Raw genomic sequence first — 14,800 nt, 5'->3', positions numbered from 1 at the left:
CTCCGTCATTTCCGCCATCGACACACAGGCCCCACATAACCACAACCACCTGATGAAGGAGCAGTGCTCCAAAAGCTAGTATTTCCAAATAAACCTGTTGGATTATAACCTGGTGTTGTGTGATTTCTAGCTTTTTAAGAGAGACCTTCTTAGTGAATGTCTGAGTGCATCTTGGAGATGGCATACAATGCTGCTCCTGCGTCTCAGTGATGGATAGAGTGAATGTTTGAGGATATGGTGGTAATTAAGCAGATGGATGGTGACAGGTTTTGTGAATGTTGTTGGACTTGCACTCATCTAGGCAAGTGAGGAGTATCCATTACATTCCTGTCTTGTGCCTTGTAGGTGATGGACAGGCTTTGGGGAGTCTAAAGATGAGTTACTTGCTGCAGTGTGTTCAAGATCTGACCTGGTCTAGTCGCTGTATCTTTATATGCTGTATAGATTACAGCATAGCAAAAGGGAAGACCATTAATGGAACAGCTGTAGACAGTTGGACCTAGAACACTGCCCTGAGGTACAATGGTAGAAATGTGCTGGAGCTGAGATGACTGACATCCAACAGCCACCTGTTGTAAATTGCCACAAGTTACCCTTAATTTGGCTACTTATTAATAAATCTCACAGACAATCAAACACTGAAAGAATGATTTAAATTTTATTGCATGTAGCAACCACAATAAGATCCCTCAAGTAATCAAGTTATGCTTCACAACTCAACTCAGCTATTACCTGATTAATGGCAGAATCTAGCTATGATTCCAGCCAACAGTGTCTGTCTCTGATGACCAGGTATGATTCTTGGTGCAGTGTTGTTCTTTGAAGTTCTGCTGAAAAAGAGTTCTGATGTTTAAATTTTACACAGCTTTTCATCCTTTAGGTCTATAGTGTGATATTATTGATGACCTTCTAGATTCTTTCATCTAAAATATTGATTACTCAAGTCTGCAGCTTGCCTTCTTATCAAAATTAACTTCTTTGTTCCTTATCACATTTGACGTTGGCTTGTCTGTTTGAAGACTCAGTTTTGCTGTGATTAACTCATTAAATTATTCTACACGACAATAATTTGTGCTTGTGGCATAAGCAGCTAGTTGTCAAGCAGATATCAAAACAGTTTTATTTATGTAGCCTTGATCGTTCCTTTCCCCAGTCATGGCTAATTGCTTTCAATTTGTTTGTCCTTATCTTTTGATAGTTTAGTCCAGAGTTATTGCTGCTGCTTTCATTCTATGAACAGTTATTAAAGTTCTGAAGTTTACACTATCACATTTCCTCTTCTTTGTTCATTATTTTTAATTGATGAACAAATACTAGTACTGTGCAATTAGCCATTTCCCCCACAGCATTTCATATCCAAGCTGAGTTGCTGCCCTGTGCACAATTTTAAATTGCACTATTTTATTGTATGGTATAGATATATGAATGACAATAATCAATAAATGAGTTTCAGATCAGTAAACAAATCACAAATCAAAAATAGAGTAATAAGTACACCGAGAACAGAAATAAAGTAATAAACGTGCATTATGCTTCACCCATTGCAGCTTTATGATTATTATGTCTTAACACAACTAATTCCTTTTTCGTCTGCTGCATTTGTTGCTGAAACATGATAGCATTCAAAATTATGTAGACCCAAGTACATAGAACAATAATACAAGATATGAAATAGCACAGGCCTATTGGCCGTGTGTATATTGCTTTCCAAATTCCAGATGTAATTCCACCAAGTAAGTTCCTTAATGTTTGTAATAGCTAACTTGATTTTTGACTATCCTGTTGAACCGTAACATGTAAATTGTGTGCCTTTTTCAAAATCTCTTTTCTTCCAAATATTCGCTTTGCAGGGCCATATAGACCTCATAGTTTTGCCAATCAGACATAATCTCTTTTCTAGCTGAGTCAGTCATGTCAAAAGTCATAGATTTTCTCCTTCTGATGTTAACCAGTTCCATTGTTTGTACGTACATGGCATTTGAGGGTGAATACAAAATGTTGAATCAGTGAGAGGTTATGTTAACATAAGACAGCTTATGTTAATAATATTTTAAAGATGTGATTCAGTATTCTCCATCACCTGCATATCCAACTCTGATTATATTGTCTCTAATGGTACTTGAAATTTTGAGAGTACAGTTAACTGTTTCATTCCTGCTGGGCATAAAACAGTATGTGGTATGTCCAGCCATGTGTTGGAGATAGGAACAAACAATAGTTTTCTCCATCTTTTGGCATGCCTTAAGTGCTATTCCTACAAGTCTCCTTTTCTACTGCAAAAAAGTAGTACCTCCTTAACTGTCATCCAGATGATGTTTTGGATCACTCGGTTGTAACATTAGCAGTTTGTCATCTTTCGACATATCAGTTATCCTGAACAGAAGACCATTTCCATTCCCTGCAATACACAAGTCGTTAGTCCTTACTTTTGTTAATTTCCTGAACTCACAGCTAATTTCCTGAAATTAGTGTCATCAACCCAAGTAGGAGCTTCTCCCTTTTCAATTGATTTTTATTTTCTCTATACTGATTGACATCAATCATATTGCATATAAAGTATAGAATGTTACATTTATGTGATGCTGATCTACTTCTTTTACTAAGTTATTAATCACACTGGTGTGTGTTTCTAAGATATTAACAATTTGAAATGTAGTGCTGTTAGTGGTGTCCCCATTAAACAAAATTTAATGTTAACATTCATCGCACCCAATAAATCTTTAACTTGAGAAATTGATTTATTTGATCAATCACTTATAGCAATGATGTCTATTACTATAGGAAGTTCTGCAGCATCTCCTATCAAATTTCTTTGCTTCTTGTTTTCCCCTCAGTTGTATAACCCTACTTGATTATACAATGCTCTGATCAATTCCTTATAAATGCTAGGTAAAGGTTATGAACACCATGTTGGTAACATGAGAGATTTAGAATAACCAATAACAATTCATGATGGACTTTTCATACAACACACCATCCATACTTTGCACACACAAAATGTCATAGAGTCATATAGATGTACAGCAAGGAAACAGTCCCTTCGGTCCAACTTGTCCATGCTGAGCAGATATCCCAACCCAATCTAGTCAAACCTTTCAGCACCCGACCCATTCAAACCCTTCCTGTTCATACATCCATTCAGATGCTTTTTAAATGTTGCAATCGTACTAGTTTCCACCACTTCCTGTGACAGCTGAGTCTATACACATACCACCCTCTACGTGAAAATGTTGCCCCTTAGGTCTCTTTTATATCTTTCCCCTCTCACCCTAAACTAATGCCCTCTAGTTCTGGACTCAGCCACCCCAGGGAAGCAATTTTGCCAATTTACCCTATTCAGGCTCCTCATGACTTTTTAAACCTCTATAAGGTCACCCCTCCAACCTCTGACGCTGCAGGGAAAACAGCCCCAGCCTATTCAACCTCTCTGTGTAGCCCAAATCCTCCAACCCTGATAAAATTCTTGTAAATCTTTTCTGAACCCTTCCAAGTTTCACAACATCCTTCTGATAGCAAGGAGACCAGAACTGCACACAATATTCCAATAGTGGCCTCACCAATGTCATGTAGTCGCAACATAACCTCCCAACTCGTGTACTCAATACTCTGACCAATAAAGGAAAGCAGACCAAGCACCTTCTTCACTGTCTTATCTACCTGCGACTCAATTATCAAGGAGCTATGAACCTGCACTCCAAGGTCTCTTTGTTCAGCAACACTCCCTAGGACTTTAGCATTAAGTGTATAAGTCCTGCTAAGATTTGTTTTCCCAAAATGCAGCACCTCACATTTATCTGAATTAAACTCCATCTGCCACTTCTCAGCCCATTGGTCCATCTGGTAAAGATCCCGTTGTAAGGGAGATTTAAACAATCCTAAGATAAGCACATGGATGATTTTGGGATAGTGTAGGGGGACGAGCTGAGAATAGTTCACAGGTCGGCACAACATCGACGGCCGAAGGGCCTGTTCTGCGCTGTATTGTTCTATGTTCTATGTAATCTGAGGTAACCATCTTCACTGTCCAGTACACCTCCAATTTTGGTGTCATCTGCAAACTTACTAAGTATGCCTCTTATGTAAGTGGTTGGGCAGGAGTCTTCTGTGGCTATCCCCGTTTCAAACAAGTATGCTGTTTTAGAAAATGTAGGGGGTGATGGATTCTCAGGAGAATGTAGCAAGAACAGCCAAGTTTCTGGTATCGTGATTGGCTCTAATGCAATGAGGGGTACATCGAGTTCCAAGAGATCAATTCTGTTAGGGGATTCTCTCGTCTGAGGCACAGACAGACATTTCTGTGGCCAGCAGCGAAAAATCAGAATGGTGTGCTGCCTCCCTGATGCTAGGATCAAGGATGTCTCAGAGAGGGTGCAGAATGTGAGGGGTGAGGAACCAGCAGGAGGTCATTGTACACATTGGAACCAATGACATAGGAAGGGAAAAAGATGAGATTCTGAAGGGAGAACATCGAGAATTAGGCAGGAATTTAAAAAGGAGATTCTCGAGAGTGGTAATATCGGATTTCTCCCGGTGCTGCGAGCTGGTGAGGGTAGGAATAGGAGGATAGAGCAGATGAATGCATGGCTGAGGAGCTGGTGTATGGGAGAAGGATTCACATTTTTGGATTATTGGAATGTCTTCTGGGTTAGAAGTGACCAGTACATATTGACAATGGTTAAAAAGGCATTTTGTGCTCTTGCTATCATTGCTCAGTCCTTTGAGTATAGAAGTCATGTTTTAGATTACTTACAGCGTGGAAACAGGCCCTTCGGCCCAACGAGTCCACACTGAAGCGCAACCCACCCAGACCACTCCCCTACACCTACCATTATGGGCAATTTAGCATGGCCAATTCACCTAACCTGCACATTTTTGGACTGTGGGAGGAAACCAGGAACCCACGCAGACACGGGGAGAATGTGTAAACTCCACACAGTCAGTCGCCTGAGGCGGGAAGTGAACCAGGGTCTCTGGCGCTGCGAGGCAGCAGTGCTAACCACTGTGCCACCGTGCCACCCATTGGATTGTATTGGATATCAGTGAGGTCTCTTCTCAATCCAGTTATGCTCACTCAGTTATAGCAAGGATATTATTAAGCTGTCGAGGGTTCAGAAGAGATTTACAAGGATGTTGCTGGGTATGGAAGGTTTGAGTTATGAAAAATGGCTGGGACTTTTTCACTGGAGTGTAGGAGGTTGAGAGGCAACCTTATAGAAGCTTATAAAATAATGAGGGGTATAGATAAAGTTGTGTTTTCCATACTATGAGGGATTTCAAGACAAGGGAGCACATTTTCAGGGTGAGTGGAGAATGATTTAAAAAAGACATGAGAAGCACATTTTTTTTACACAGAAGATGGTTTGCGTGTGTGTTTAACTTATTGAGAAAGTCATGGATGTAGGTACGATTACAATGTTTAAAAGACATTTGGGTAAGTACATGAATAGGAAAGGTTTGGAGGGCTATGGGCCAGGAGCAGGCAGGTGGGACTAATTTAGCCTGGTATTATATTCAGCATGGACTGCTTGGACCAAAGGGTCTGTTTCCATGCTGTATGACTGTATGATTGCTCTGAGTCCTTCTTTTCCTATTGAGTATTCTACAGGGTTTTCAGTCTATTCTGATGTAAGTGCGATTGTAATCTGTGGGAGTGATGTCGTGGAGGTTCTGTGCAAATCATTGGCGCAAATGAACTTTATATCCGTGTTGCATGTAAGATTAATGCACGCAAACTTGTGAGCAGAGGCGTTTTCGGTCTGCACCTATCAGTATTTGGTTATGTATGCACATGATGTCCTTTTCCATTGTGCACTGCATCTTGACTGCTGACTCGTACTTCATTTGTGAAAGCCAAGCCAGCAATATGATTTCAATAACCAGGTTCATAGCTTATCTAAAGCTCACAAACAAAACTTCAAGGCAGTTTCTGCTCTTATTTACAGTTTATCAGTTCACACAGATCCTTATTCTTCCAAGATTGGTACTCATTAGAATTGTTGCCTGCGAAATGTTCTATACAGACAGTTCAACCAATTTATTACTCCAAAAATACATTTGCCCAGGTACTCTTAATTTATGAGACAAACAAAGGGCTGCAATTCAAACTAGTTTATTCTTCTTTATTTTCTCTCTATCCAGGGTTTGTCACAGTGATAGGTGAATCGATTGGTATTGGAATACAGCTTTCGGTAAATTCCCGTTCCAGTCCTTCTAATTTTAATTACATCAGAGCTGCATGTCACACCCCTCTAAATTTTCTTTTTGGCTAACTGGAGAGTTTACCCACTCTTTTAATTAACCTAGTTTCAAACTCTGCCATTTGTTTGTCTCACTTTGCAAAACACCTGGTTTATAGCCCAATTGCTGGTTGAATGACTCTATCTTTATTTATGTTGTTAGATTTTCATTAAATCTTTATCTTTACTTTGGGCTGGTACCAGACTCCAGGAACCTTGATCCGAGTGTGGTAGAGGGGCGTGGGATTAAGATTATAATCATAATCTAGAACATGTCGCTTCGCCCTCAGTTGATCCCCAATCAGAATCTCCCCTTTCAACCATAATCTTTGTCTGGGTCCAATAGCACAATTGTGGCTGGAAAGTTGTGACTTCAAGGCATCAATTTCTTATTGGTATTTAGAATGATCAGCATTCTGCATTTGTTGCTCAGGCTGTGCTTGATGCAGTACTATAAGTGCTGGCTGGAGATCTTTACATTAATTTTCAACATCCTGAGTCCTAAATTTCTGACTCCTGAACTTGCCTCTGTACCTTCTTGGCATTCCTGTTCCCTGTCTCAAATTGACTTTGATAATTTGAGAGGTAAGCTATCTTCCTCTGATTGGCAACCTCTAGGCATTTAAACTTTCCTTTTAATTCTTTGTTTTCTGTCTGGATAACTCCCCTTTCCTGACTGACAGCCAGTAGGCCATCAAGTTTCTGTTTTAACTCTGCATTTTCTGACTGCAATTCCTCACTTTCTGACTTCACCTGATTTATCTGAACATTTCTGTGCTTTAATGCATACGTCATATATCATGACAACAAATTCCCAACAACTCGTCCTCTTTGGGTGTGTGCTTTCCCATGAGCTCCCCAACTGACTCTAATACATGATCTGGAACTTGTAGCATCACAAGCTTAATACTCTCTCCATTTCAGTAATTTCTTTCTCAAATATTCTTTAACCAAGCTCTCCTACTAAGATTGATTGTCTGCCATGATTTCAATTAGATTTCAAGCTAATGCACAATTCAATAATACAAAATGTATATGTTCCAATTAAATCTGAAAATTGATGCCTGTATTGTGCTCCACTCACTTGAATTTGAACTGTCATATGGCCCTCTTAATTAAGGCTCAGGCCGAATTTCTGAAAGTATAAGCTGTTAGGTTTGACTTCAGAGCAATTAAAGTCATTTATTATCAAAGCCAACCCAAGGAAATCAATTGTTGTGGGTAAATCACCATAAGTTATGTTTAATTCATCTACTTATTAAGAAATCTCACAATCAAGTTCTTAAAAAATTATTTAAAATTTATTGCATGTAGCAATCACAATAAGTGCCCTCATGTAAGCAAATTCTGCCTCACAACTCAACTTGGCTATTCGTTGATTAATGGCAAAATTTAGCTACAGTTCCAACCAACAGTGTCAGTCTTTGATGTCTAGGGTATGATCCTTGTGCAGTATTGTTCTTTGAGGTCCTGCTGAAAAAGTTTTCTGATGTTTAAGTTTTATAGTTTTTCATCCTTCAGGTCTATGAAGTGACTTTATTGATGATCTTCTAGATTCTTTCATCCAAAATATTGATTACCCTTCGGAATCATTGAGTCTGCAACTTGCCTTCTTATCAAAAGTAACTTCTTTGTTCCTTGTTACATTTGACATCGGTTTGTCCATTTGAAGATACAGTTTTGATGTGATTAACTCCTTTAACTTCTTCTGCACGGCAATAATTGTCCTTTTGGCATAAGCAGCCAGTTGTCAACAGAAGTCAAAACAGTTTGTTTATGAAGTCTCAACTTCTCTTTTTCCCAGGCATGGCTAATTAGAGTCATGGAGATATACAATATGGAAACAAACCCTTTGGTCCAACCTGTCCTTGGGGACCAGATATCCTAAATTAAATCTAGTCCCAATTGTCCCCTGTTTGCCCATATCCCTCTAAAACCTTTCCTATTTATATACCTATTCAGATGGCTTTTAATGTTATATTTGTACCAACCTCCACCACTTCCTCTGGCAATTCATTACATGCCCGCACCAACCTCTGCATGAAAAAGTTCCCTTTCAAATCTTTCCGCACTCACCTTAAATCTATGCCCTTCAGTTTTGGGCTCTCCTGACCTGGGAAAAAACTTTGACTATTCACTCTATCCATGCCCCTCATAATTTTATGAACTTCTTTGATGCTCCAGGGAAAATAGCCCCAGCCTATACAGCCTCTCCCTGTAGTTCAAACCCTTCAACCCTGACAACATTCTTGTAAATCTTTTCTACATTCTTTCAAGTTTCACAATATTCTTCCTCTGGCAGGGAGACCAGAATTGAATGCAGTATTCCAAAAGTGGCCTAACCAATGTCCTGTTGAGCCACAACATGACCTCACAACTCTTATACTCAATGCACTGACCAATAAAGGGAAGCAAATGCCTTCTTTATTACCCTGTCTCCCTGTGACTCCATTGTCAAGGAACTTGCTTTGATTTCTTGTATAGGTTTGACCTTGTCCCCGATTGTTAATTCCAGACAGAGCTACTGCTCTTTCTTTCAATCTGTGAACAGTTATTAAAGTTCTGAAGTTTACACCATCACACCTAATTATTCTAACTCCATTTTCCAGCACTTGGCCAATAGTCTCATATACCTTGGCATCGCAAGTGTACATCTAAATACTTCTTAAATGTTATGTGGGTTTCTGCCTTTACCTCCCTTACAGGCAGTGAGTTCCAGATTCCCACCACCCTCTAAGTCAGAAAACATTTCCTCATATTCCCTCTAAACTTCCTGCTTCTTATCTTACAGCTATACCTCTGATCATTAATGCCTCTAACAAGTGGAAAATTTCCTTCCTGTCTCTGCCCTTCATAATTTTATGCATCTTAGTCGTCGCCCCTCTCAATCTCCTCTGCTTAAAGGAAACAACCCCAGTCTGTCTGATCTCTTTTCATAAATTAAGCTCTCCAGCCCAGGCAACATCCAGGTAAATCTCCTCTGCACCTTCTCCAGTAAAGGTTGTATTCTTTGTCTCATGTGAATTATAGAACTGCACAGAGTGCTCTAACTGTGGTCTATTTTATGCAGTTCCAGCATAACCTCCCTGCTCTTAAATTCTGTGCCTTGGCTTATTAAAGCAAGTATCCAATATATCTTCTTAACAACTTTATCTGTCTGCCCATCACCTTAAAGGACTGGTGGTCATGCACACCAAAGTCTCTCTGTTCATCAGTGCTTCCCAGGCTCTTACTGTTCATCATGTTTTCTGTAGCCTTGTTTGTTCTGCCTAAGTACATCACTTCAGACGTAACTGTATTAAATTGTATTTGCCCATCTGATCAGCCCATCTGATCAAAACCAAAAGAACTATGAATGCTGTAAATCAGAAACAAAAACTGAAATTGCTGGTAAAGCTCAGCAGATCTGGCAGCATCTGTGAGGAAAAATCAGAGTTAACATTTTGTGTCCAGTGACCCTTCCTCAGAACTGATTTCTCTTCACAGATGCTGCCAGATCTGCTGAGCTTTACCCGCAATTTCAGTTTTTGTTTCTGATTTACAGCATTCATAGTTCTTTTGGTTTTGATCAGATGGGCTGATCAGTGGCAAATACAATTTAATACAGTTCCTCAGAACTGATTTCTCTTCACAGATGCTGCCAGACCTGCTGAGCTTTTCCAACAACTTCTGTTTCTGAGACCATTAAGTCAGCCTGTGTCCTGTAGCAACCTAAGGCTATCCTCCTTACTAGTTACCACCCCAACAATTTCCATATTATTTGTGAACTTACTGATCAACCTCCCAACATTTAAGGCAAAATTGTTTACATATACCCCAGACAGCAAGGGCCTCAACACTGACACTTGTGGGACCCCATCACTAATTGATTGTAGTTTCCTGGTTTATGCTTTACTTCCTTTTTGAATAACAGTACCACATTGTTGTCCTCCAGTCCTCTGGCACCTCTTCTATGGCCAAAGAGGAATTAAAATTTATTGCCAGCAGCTCTGCTATTTCCTCCCTTGCCTCACTCAACAGCCTGGGATACATTTCAACCAGCCCTGGAGATTTATCTAATTTTAATCCTGCCAGACCACTCAAAGCCTCCATTCTGTGCCAGTTCCTTTAAGTATATTAAAATTTATTCTCCATGATTTCTATAAAAACATCATAACTTTCACTACTAAACATTGACACAAAGTATTCATTTAGAACCCTATCTATGTCCTCTGCCAACGTGCACAAATTACTGCTATGATCCTTAATGGGCCCCTCCCTTTCTGTAGGTATCTTTTTGCCATCAAAGTACTTAGGATTTACCTTTTTTTAACCTAGTGTTATTCTTTCATGCCTCGGGTGTAGGTTTGCTTGCTGAGCTGTAGGTTTGATATCCAGACATTTCATTACCTGGCTAGGTAACATCATCAGTGGCGACCTCCAAGTGAAGCGAAGCTGTTGTCTCCTACTTTCTATTTATATGTTTGTCCTGGATGGGGTTCCTGGGGTTGATGGTGATGTCATTTCCTGTTCGTTTTCTGAGGGGTTGATAGATGGTATCTAGATCTATGTGTTTGTTTATGGCGTTGTGGTTGGAGTGCCAGACCTCTAGGAATTCTCTGGCATGTTTTTGCTTAGCCTGTCCCAGGATAGATGTGTTGTCCCAGTCGAAATGGTGGTTTTTTTCCTCCGTGTGTAGGGCTACGCAGGAGAGAGGGTTGTGTTTTTTTGTGGCTAGCTGGTGTTCGTGTATCCTGGTGGCTAACTTTCTTCCTGTTTGTCCTATGTAGTGTTTGTGGCAGTCCTTGCATTTTGTAGATGACGTTGGTATTGTCCATGGGTTTTACTGGGTCTTTTAAGTTTGTTAGTTTTTGTTTGAGAGTGTTGGTGGGTTTGTGTGCTACTAGGATTCCGAGGGGTCTTAGTAGTCTAGCTGTCATTTCTGAAACTTCTTTGATGTATGGTAAGGTGGTTAGGGTTTCTGGCTGTATTTGGTCTGCTTGTCGTGGTTTGTTCTTGAGGAATCTGCGGACTGTATTTTTTGAGTATCCGTTCTTCTTGAATACGTTGTATAGGTGGCTCTCCTCTGTTTTCCGAAGTTCGTCTGTGCTGCAGTGTGAGGTGGCTCGTTGGAATAGTGTTCTGATACAGCTTCGTTTGTGTGTGTTGGGATGGTTGCTGGTGTATTTGGTCAGTGTTTGTCGGTTTTCTGTATTCGCAGGTTTGTAGTTCTCCGTTGTCCGTTCTTTCGACTGTGACGTCCAGGAATGCGAGTTTGTTGTCGGTTTCTTCCTCCTTGGTGAACTTTATGTCTGTGAGGGTGTTGTTGATGATGTTAAATGTCTCTTCTATCTTGTTTCGTTTTGTGATGAAACAAAACGGATCCAGATTTTTGGTTTGATGGTTGGTAGGACTGTTTGTTCTAGTCTTTGCATTACTGCTTCTGCTATGAATCCTGATAGATGAAATCCCATGGGTGTGCCGTTGGTTTGTTTGTAAATTATGTTGTTGAAGGTGAAGTGGGTGGTGAGGCACAGGTCCACTAGCTTCATGATGTTTTTGTTGGTAATGTGATTGATGGTGGTTGGGGTGTGTGTGATGGTCTCTTTTAAAAGTGTGGTAAGTGTTTCCTTTGCCAGGTCGATGTTGATGGAGATGAACAGTGCTGTTACGTCGAATGAGATCATTGTTTCGGTGTTTTTGATGATTTTTAGGAATTCCTGGGTGGAGTGGATGGAGTGCTGTGACTCTTCTACTAGGTATTTCAGTCTTGTGTGTAGTTCTTTGGCCAGTCTGTAAGTTGGTGTACCGGGTAGTGAGACTATGGGTCTGAGGGGGGCTTAAAAACAAGCTTAAAAACAAACTTAAAAGACCCAGTACAACCCATGGACAAAACCAATGTCGTCTACAAAATTCCATGCAAGGACTGCCACAAACACTACATAGGACAAACAGAAAGAAAGTTAGCCACCAAGATACACGAACACCAGGTAGCCACAAAAAGACACAACCCTCTCTCCCTCGTAGCCCTACACACGGAGGAAAGAAAACCACCATTTCGACTGGGACAACACATCTATCCTGGGACAGGCTAAGCAAAGACATGCCAGAGAATTCCTAGAGGTCTGGCACTCCAACCACAACACCATAAACAAACACATAGATCTAGATACCATCTATCAACCCTTTCGAAAATGAACAGGAAATGACATCACCACAAAGCCTAGGAATCCCATCCAGGACAAACATATAAATAGAAAGCAGGAGACAATAGCTTCGCTTCACTTGGAGGTCACCACTGATGATGTTACCTAGCCAGGTAATAAAACGTCTGGATATCAAACCTACAGCTCAGCGAGCAAACCTACACCCTAAACCTCAACCTGAGCTGCAAACCTTCACAAATCTTTCATGCCTGTTTTTGATCTCCTAATTTCCTTTTTTAAGTTCCCCTTGCACATTCTGTATTCCCCTAAGGCTTCTGCTGTTTTGAGCTCTAAGTATCTGCCAAAATCCTCAGTATCCAATCTTGCCTATCTCTTGATATCCAGGATTTGCTAGATTTGTTGGTTCTACTCTTTATGGGTACATTTTGGCCCTGTACTCTCCCTATTTCTTTTCTAAAGAGTCTAACTATGTAACACAGATTTAATGGAATGTATCTGCTCCCAACTCATTCTGGGCATATCATACCTGATCTTATTAGAATTGGCCTACCCCCAATTTAGCAATTTGATTTCAGGCTCATACTTGTCCTTTTCCATAATAATTTTGAATCAAATGGAGTTACAATTGCGGCCTTGTTTCATTTCTGATCAATAGTATTTCCCAGTATGTTGATAGTGGGAGATTCAGTAATGGTAATGCCTTTAAATGTCAAGACTGGTAAGATTTGCTCACGTTGGAGATGGTCATTGCCTATCACTTGTATGGCTTGAATGTTAGTTGTCACTTTTATCTGGCTATCTTGCTGCATTTGGAGATGGAATGCTGCTGAATGGTGTAATCATCAATGAAGACCCAAACTTCTGGCCTTATGGTGCAGAGAAGATTATTAATGGAACACATGTAGCTAGTTGGGCCTAGAGGACTGCCCTGAATCGGAACATGTGAAGAAATTTGCTGTAGCTGAGACAACTGAGCTTGAACAACCACAACCATTTATCCTAGATGTGACTTCAATCTAGGATAAATAAATTAGCACAAGTCTGTAATCGCATTATAAATCACCTGAATTAATATAGTTTATTTCATAAGATGTAGCACAATTGCAAAATTGAGTCGTAAGAACGTATTTTAAGGTTAAAGACTTGATAACAATATGTTAAAACTATGTGCAGTTGATTAAACTCTGTTTTTATAGGTTGAAGACAAACTTGAACTGGCAGATCCATTCATTTATGAAGAAGATTTTGAAGTAGCAGATGTAGTTGAAGAATTGGAAGAAGAAGGAACCAAACAAAATATTCTTCGCAGAATTGCAACATACGCATCAAAACTAAAAGAATTTATTGGAAATATTATAGCAACCACTGGAAAAGTAGTTGTTACCATTTTGCTTGGTTTAACAGGTTTGTGCTGTTGTAATTCTAGTACATTAAACCTTTGTACATCCATAAACAGATCGTTTCATTTTCCTTTAAATTAATGTTCCAAATGTATGAAGATATAGATCAAAGAACTCTATTACATATTCTTTGCTCTTTGCCCTTCTGTAACTCAGGTAATTTTAATAACAATGTGTTATCCTTTTCTCCAGGCATTACGCTACCATCTTTGAGCTCAGGAGTATACTTCTTTGTATTTTTGGGATTGTGTACTTGGTGGAGCTGCGGTAAACAGTTTGATCCACTGATATTCAGCTGTTTGTGTGTATTAATGGCTATATTCAGTGCAGGACACTTGATTGGACTGTATCTTTACCAGCTGCAATTCCTACAGGAACTCATTCCACCTGGTGATTTCTATGCAAGGTAAATCATAATAAGACTTAACTATATGTCGTGTCGATATTTTTTATTGTATATTTAAAGTCAGTGAAGGGAGCCAATTGGCCCATTGAGTTCAATCTAGCTCTCATCAGTCAGATCCACCCCTGCAATCCACCTCCCCATCCCAACCTCCATAGCCCTGCAAGTTACTTTCCTTCAAGTACCAATCTAATTATCTTTTGAAATCAATGATCATCTCTACTTCTACTACCCCAAAAGCTTAAATGTGTGTTCCTTAGTTCATGTATAATTGGTAAATATGATCCATTCTTCCTTGTCTACCTTGTCTAAATTTGTCTCAACCTTGAACGCCTCTATGAAATTTGGATCATCCACATCAATGGATTGCAGTGTGGATATAGGCAGAGCAATAATAAGCATGAGGTTTGTCTTGAAATCCTTGTTAGCAGAGAGGGGAAATCTTTCTGAATGATTAATCAGTGATCTGCAATTTGTGGAGTTAGAGGCTGAGGGATGACCTCATAGAGGTTTACAAAATGATGTGGGACATGGATAGATTAAATAGACAAGGCCTTTTCCCTGAATTGGGGGAGTCTAGACTAGAGGGCATAGGTTTAGGGTGAGAGGATTTAA

At 39.9% G+C, this 14,800-nt stretch overlaps 1 protein-coding gene across 2 annotated transcripts in view; it reads left to right on the top strand.

Annotated features, from left to right (window-relative positions):
• The window catches only part of LOC122548766 (piezo-type mechanosensitive ion channel component 2), a 782,240-nt gene that overhangs the window by 463,017 nt on the left and 304,423 nt on the right, over window positions 1-14,800 (top strand). For both annotated transcript variants that reach the window (XM_087986703.1, XM_087986702.1), the window contains exons 6-7: window positions 13,579-13,786; window positions 13,975-14,188. In XM_087986703.1, the coding sequence (XP_087842829.1) occupies window positions 13,579-13,786; window positions 13,975-14,188 (422 nt within the window). The remainder of the gene's footprint in view (window positions 1-13,578; window positions 13,787-13,974; window positions 14,189-14,800) is intronic.

Source organism: Chiloscyllium plagiosum, unplaced genomic scaffold (assembly GCF_037043375.1).
Source record: "Chiloscyllium plagiosum isolate Xiang-an unplaced genomic scaffold, Cpla_swu_hap1 HiC_scaffold_4, whole genome shotgun sequence".
NCBI classification, from domain to species: domain Eukaryota; kingdom Metazoa; phylum Chordata; class Chondrichthyes; order Orectolobiformes; family Hemiscylliidae; genus Chiloscyllium; species Chiloscyllium plagiosum.
The sequence above is the reverse complement of the archived record's forward strand: the minus strand, read 5'-3'. Positions and strand labels throughout refer to the sequence as shown.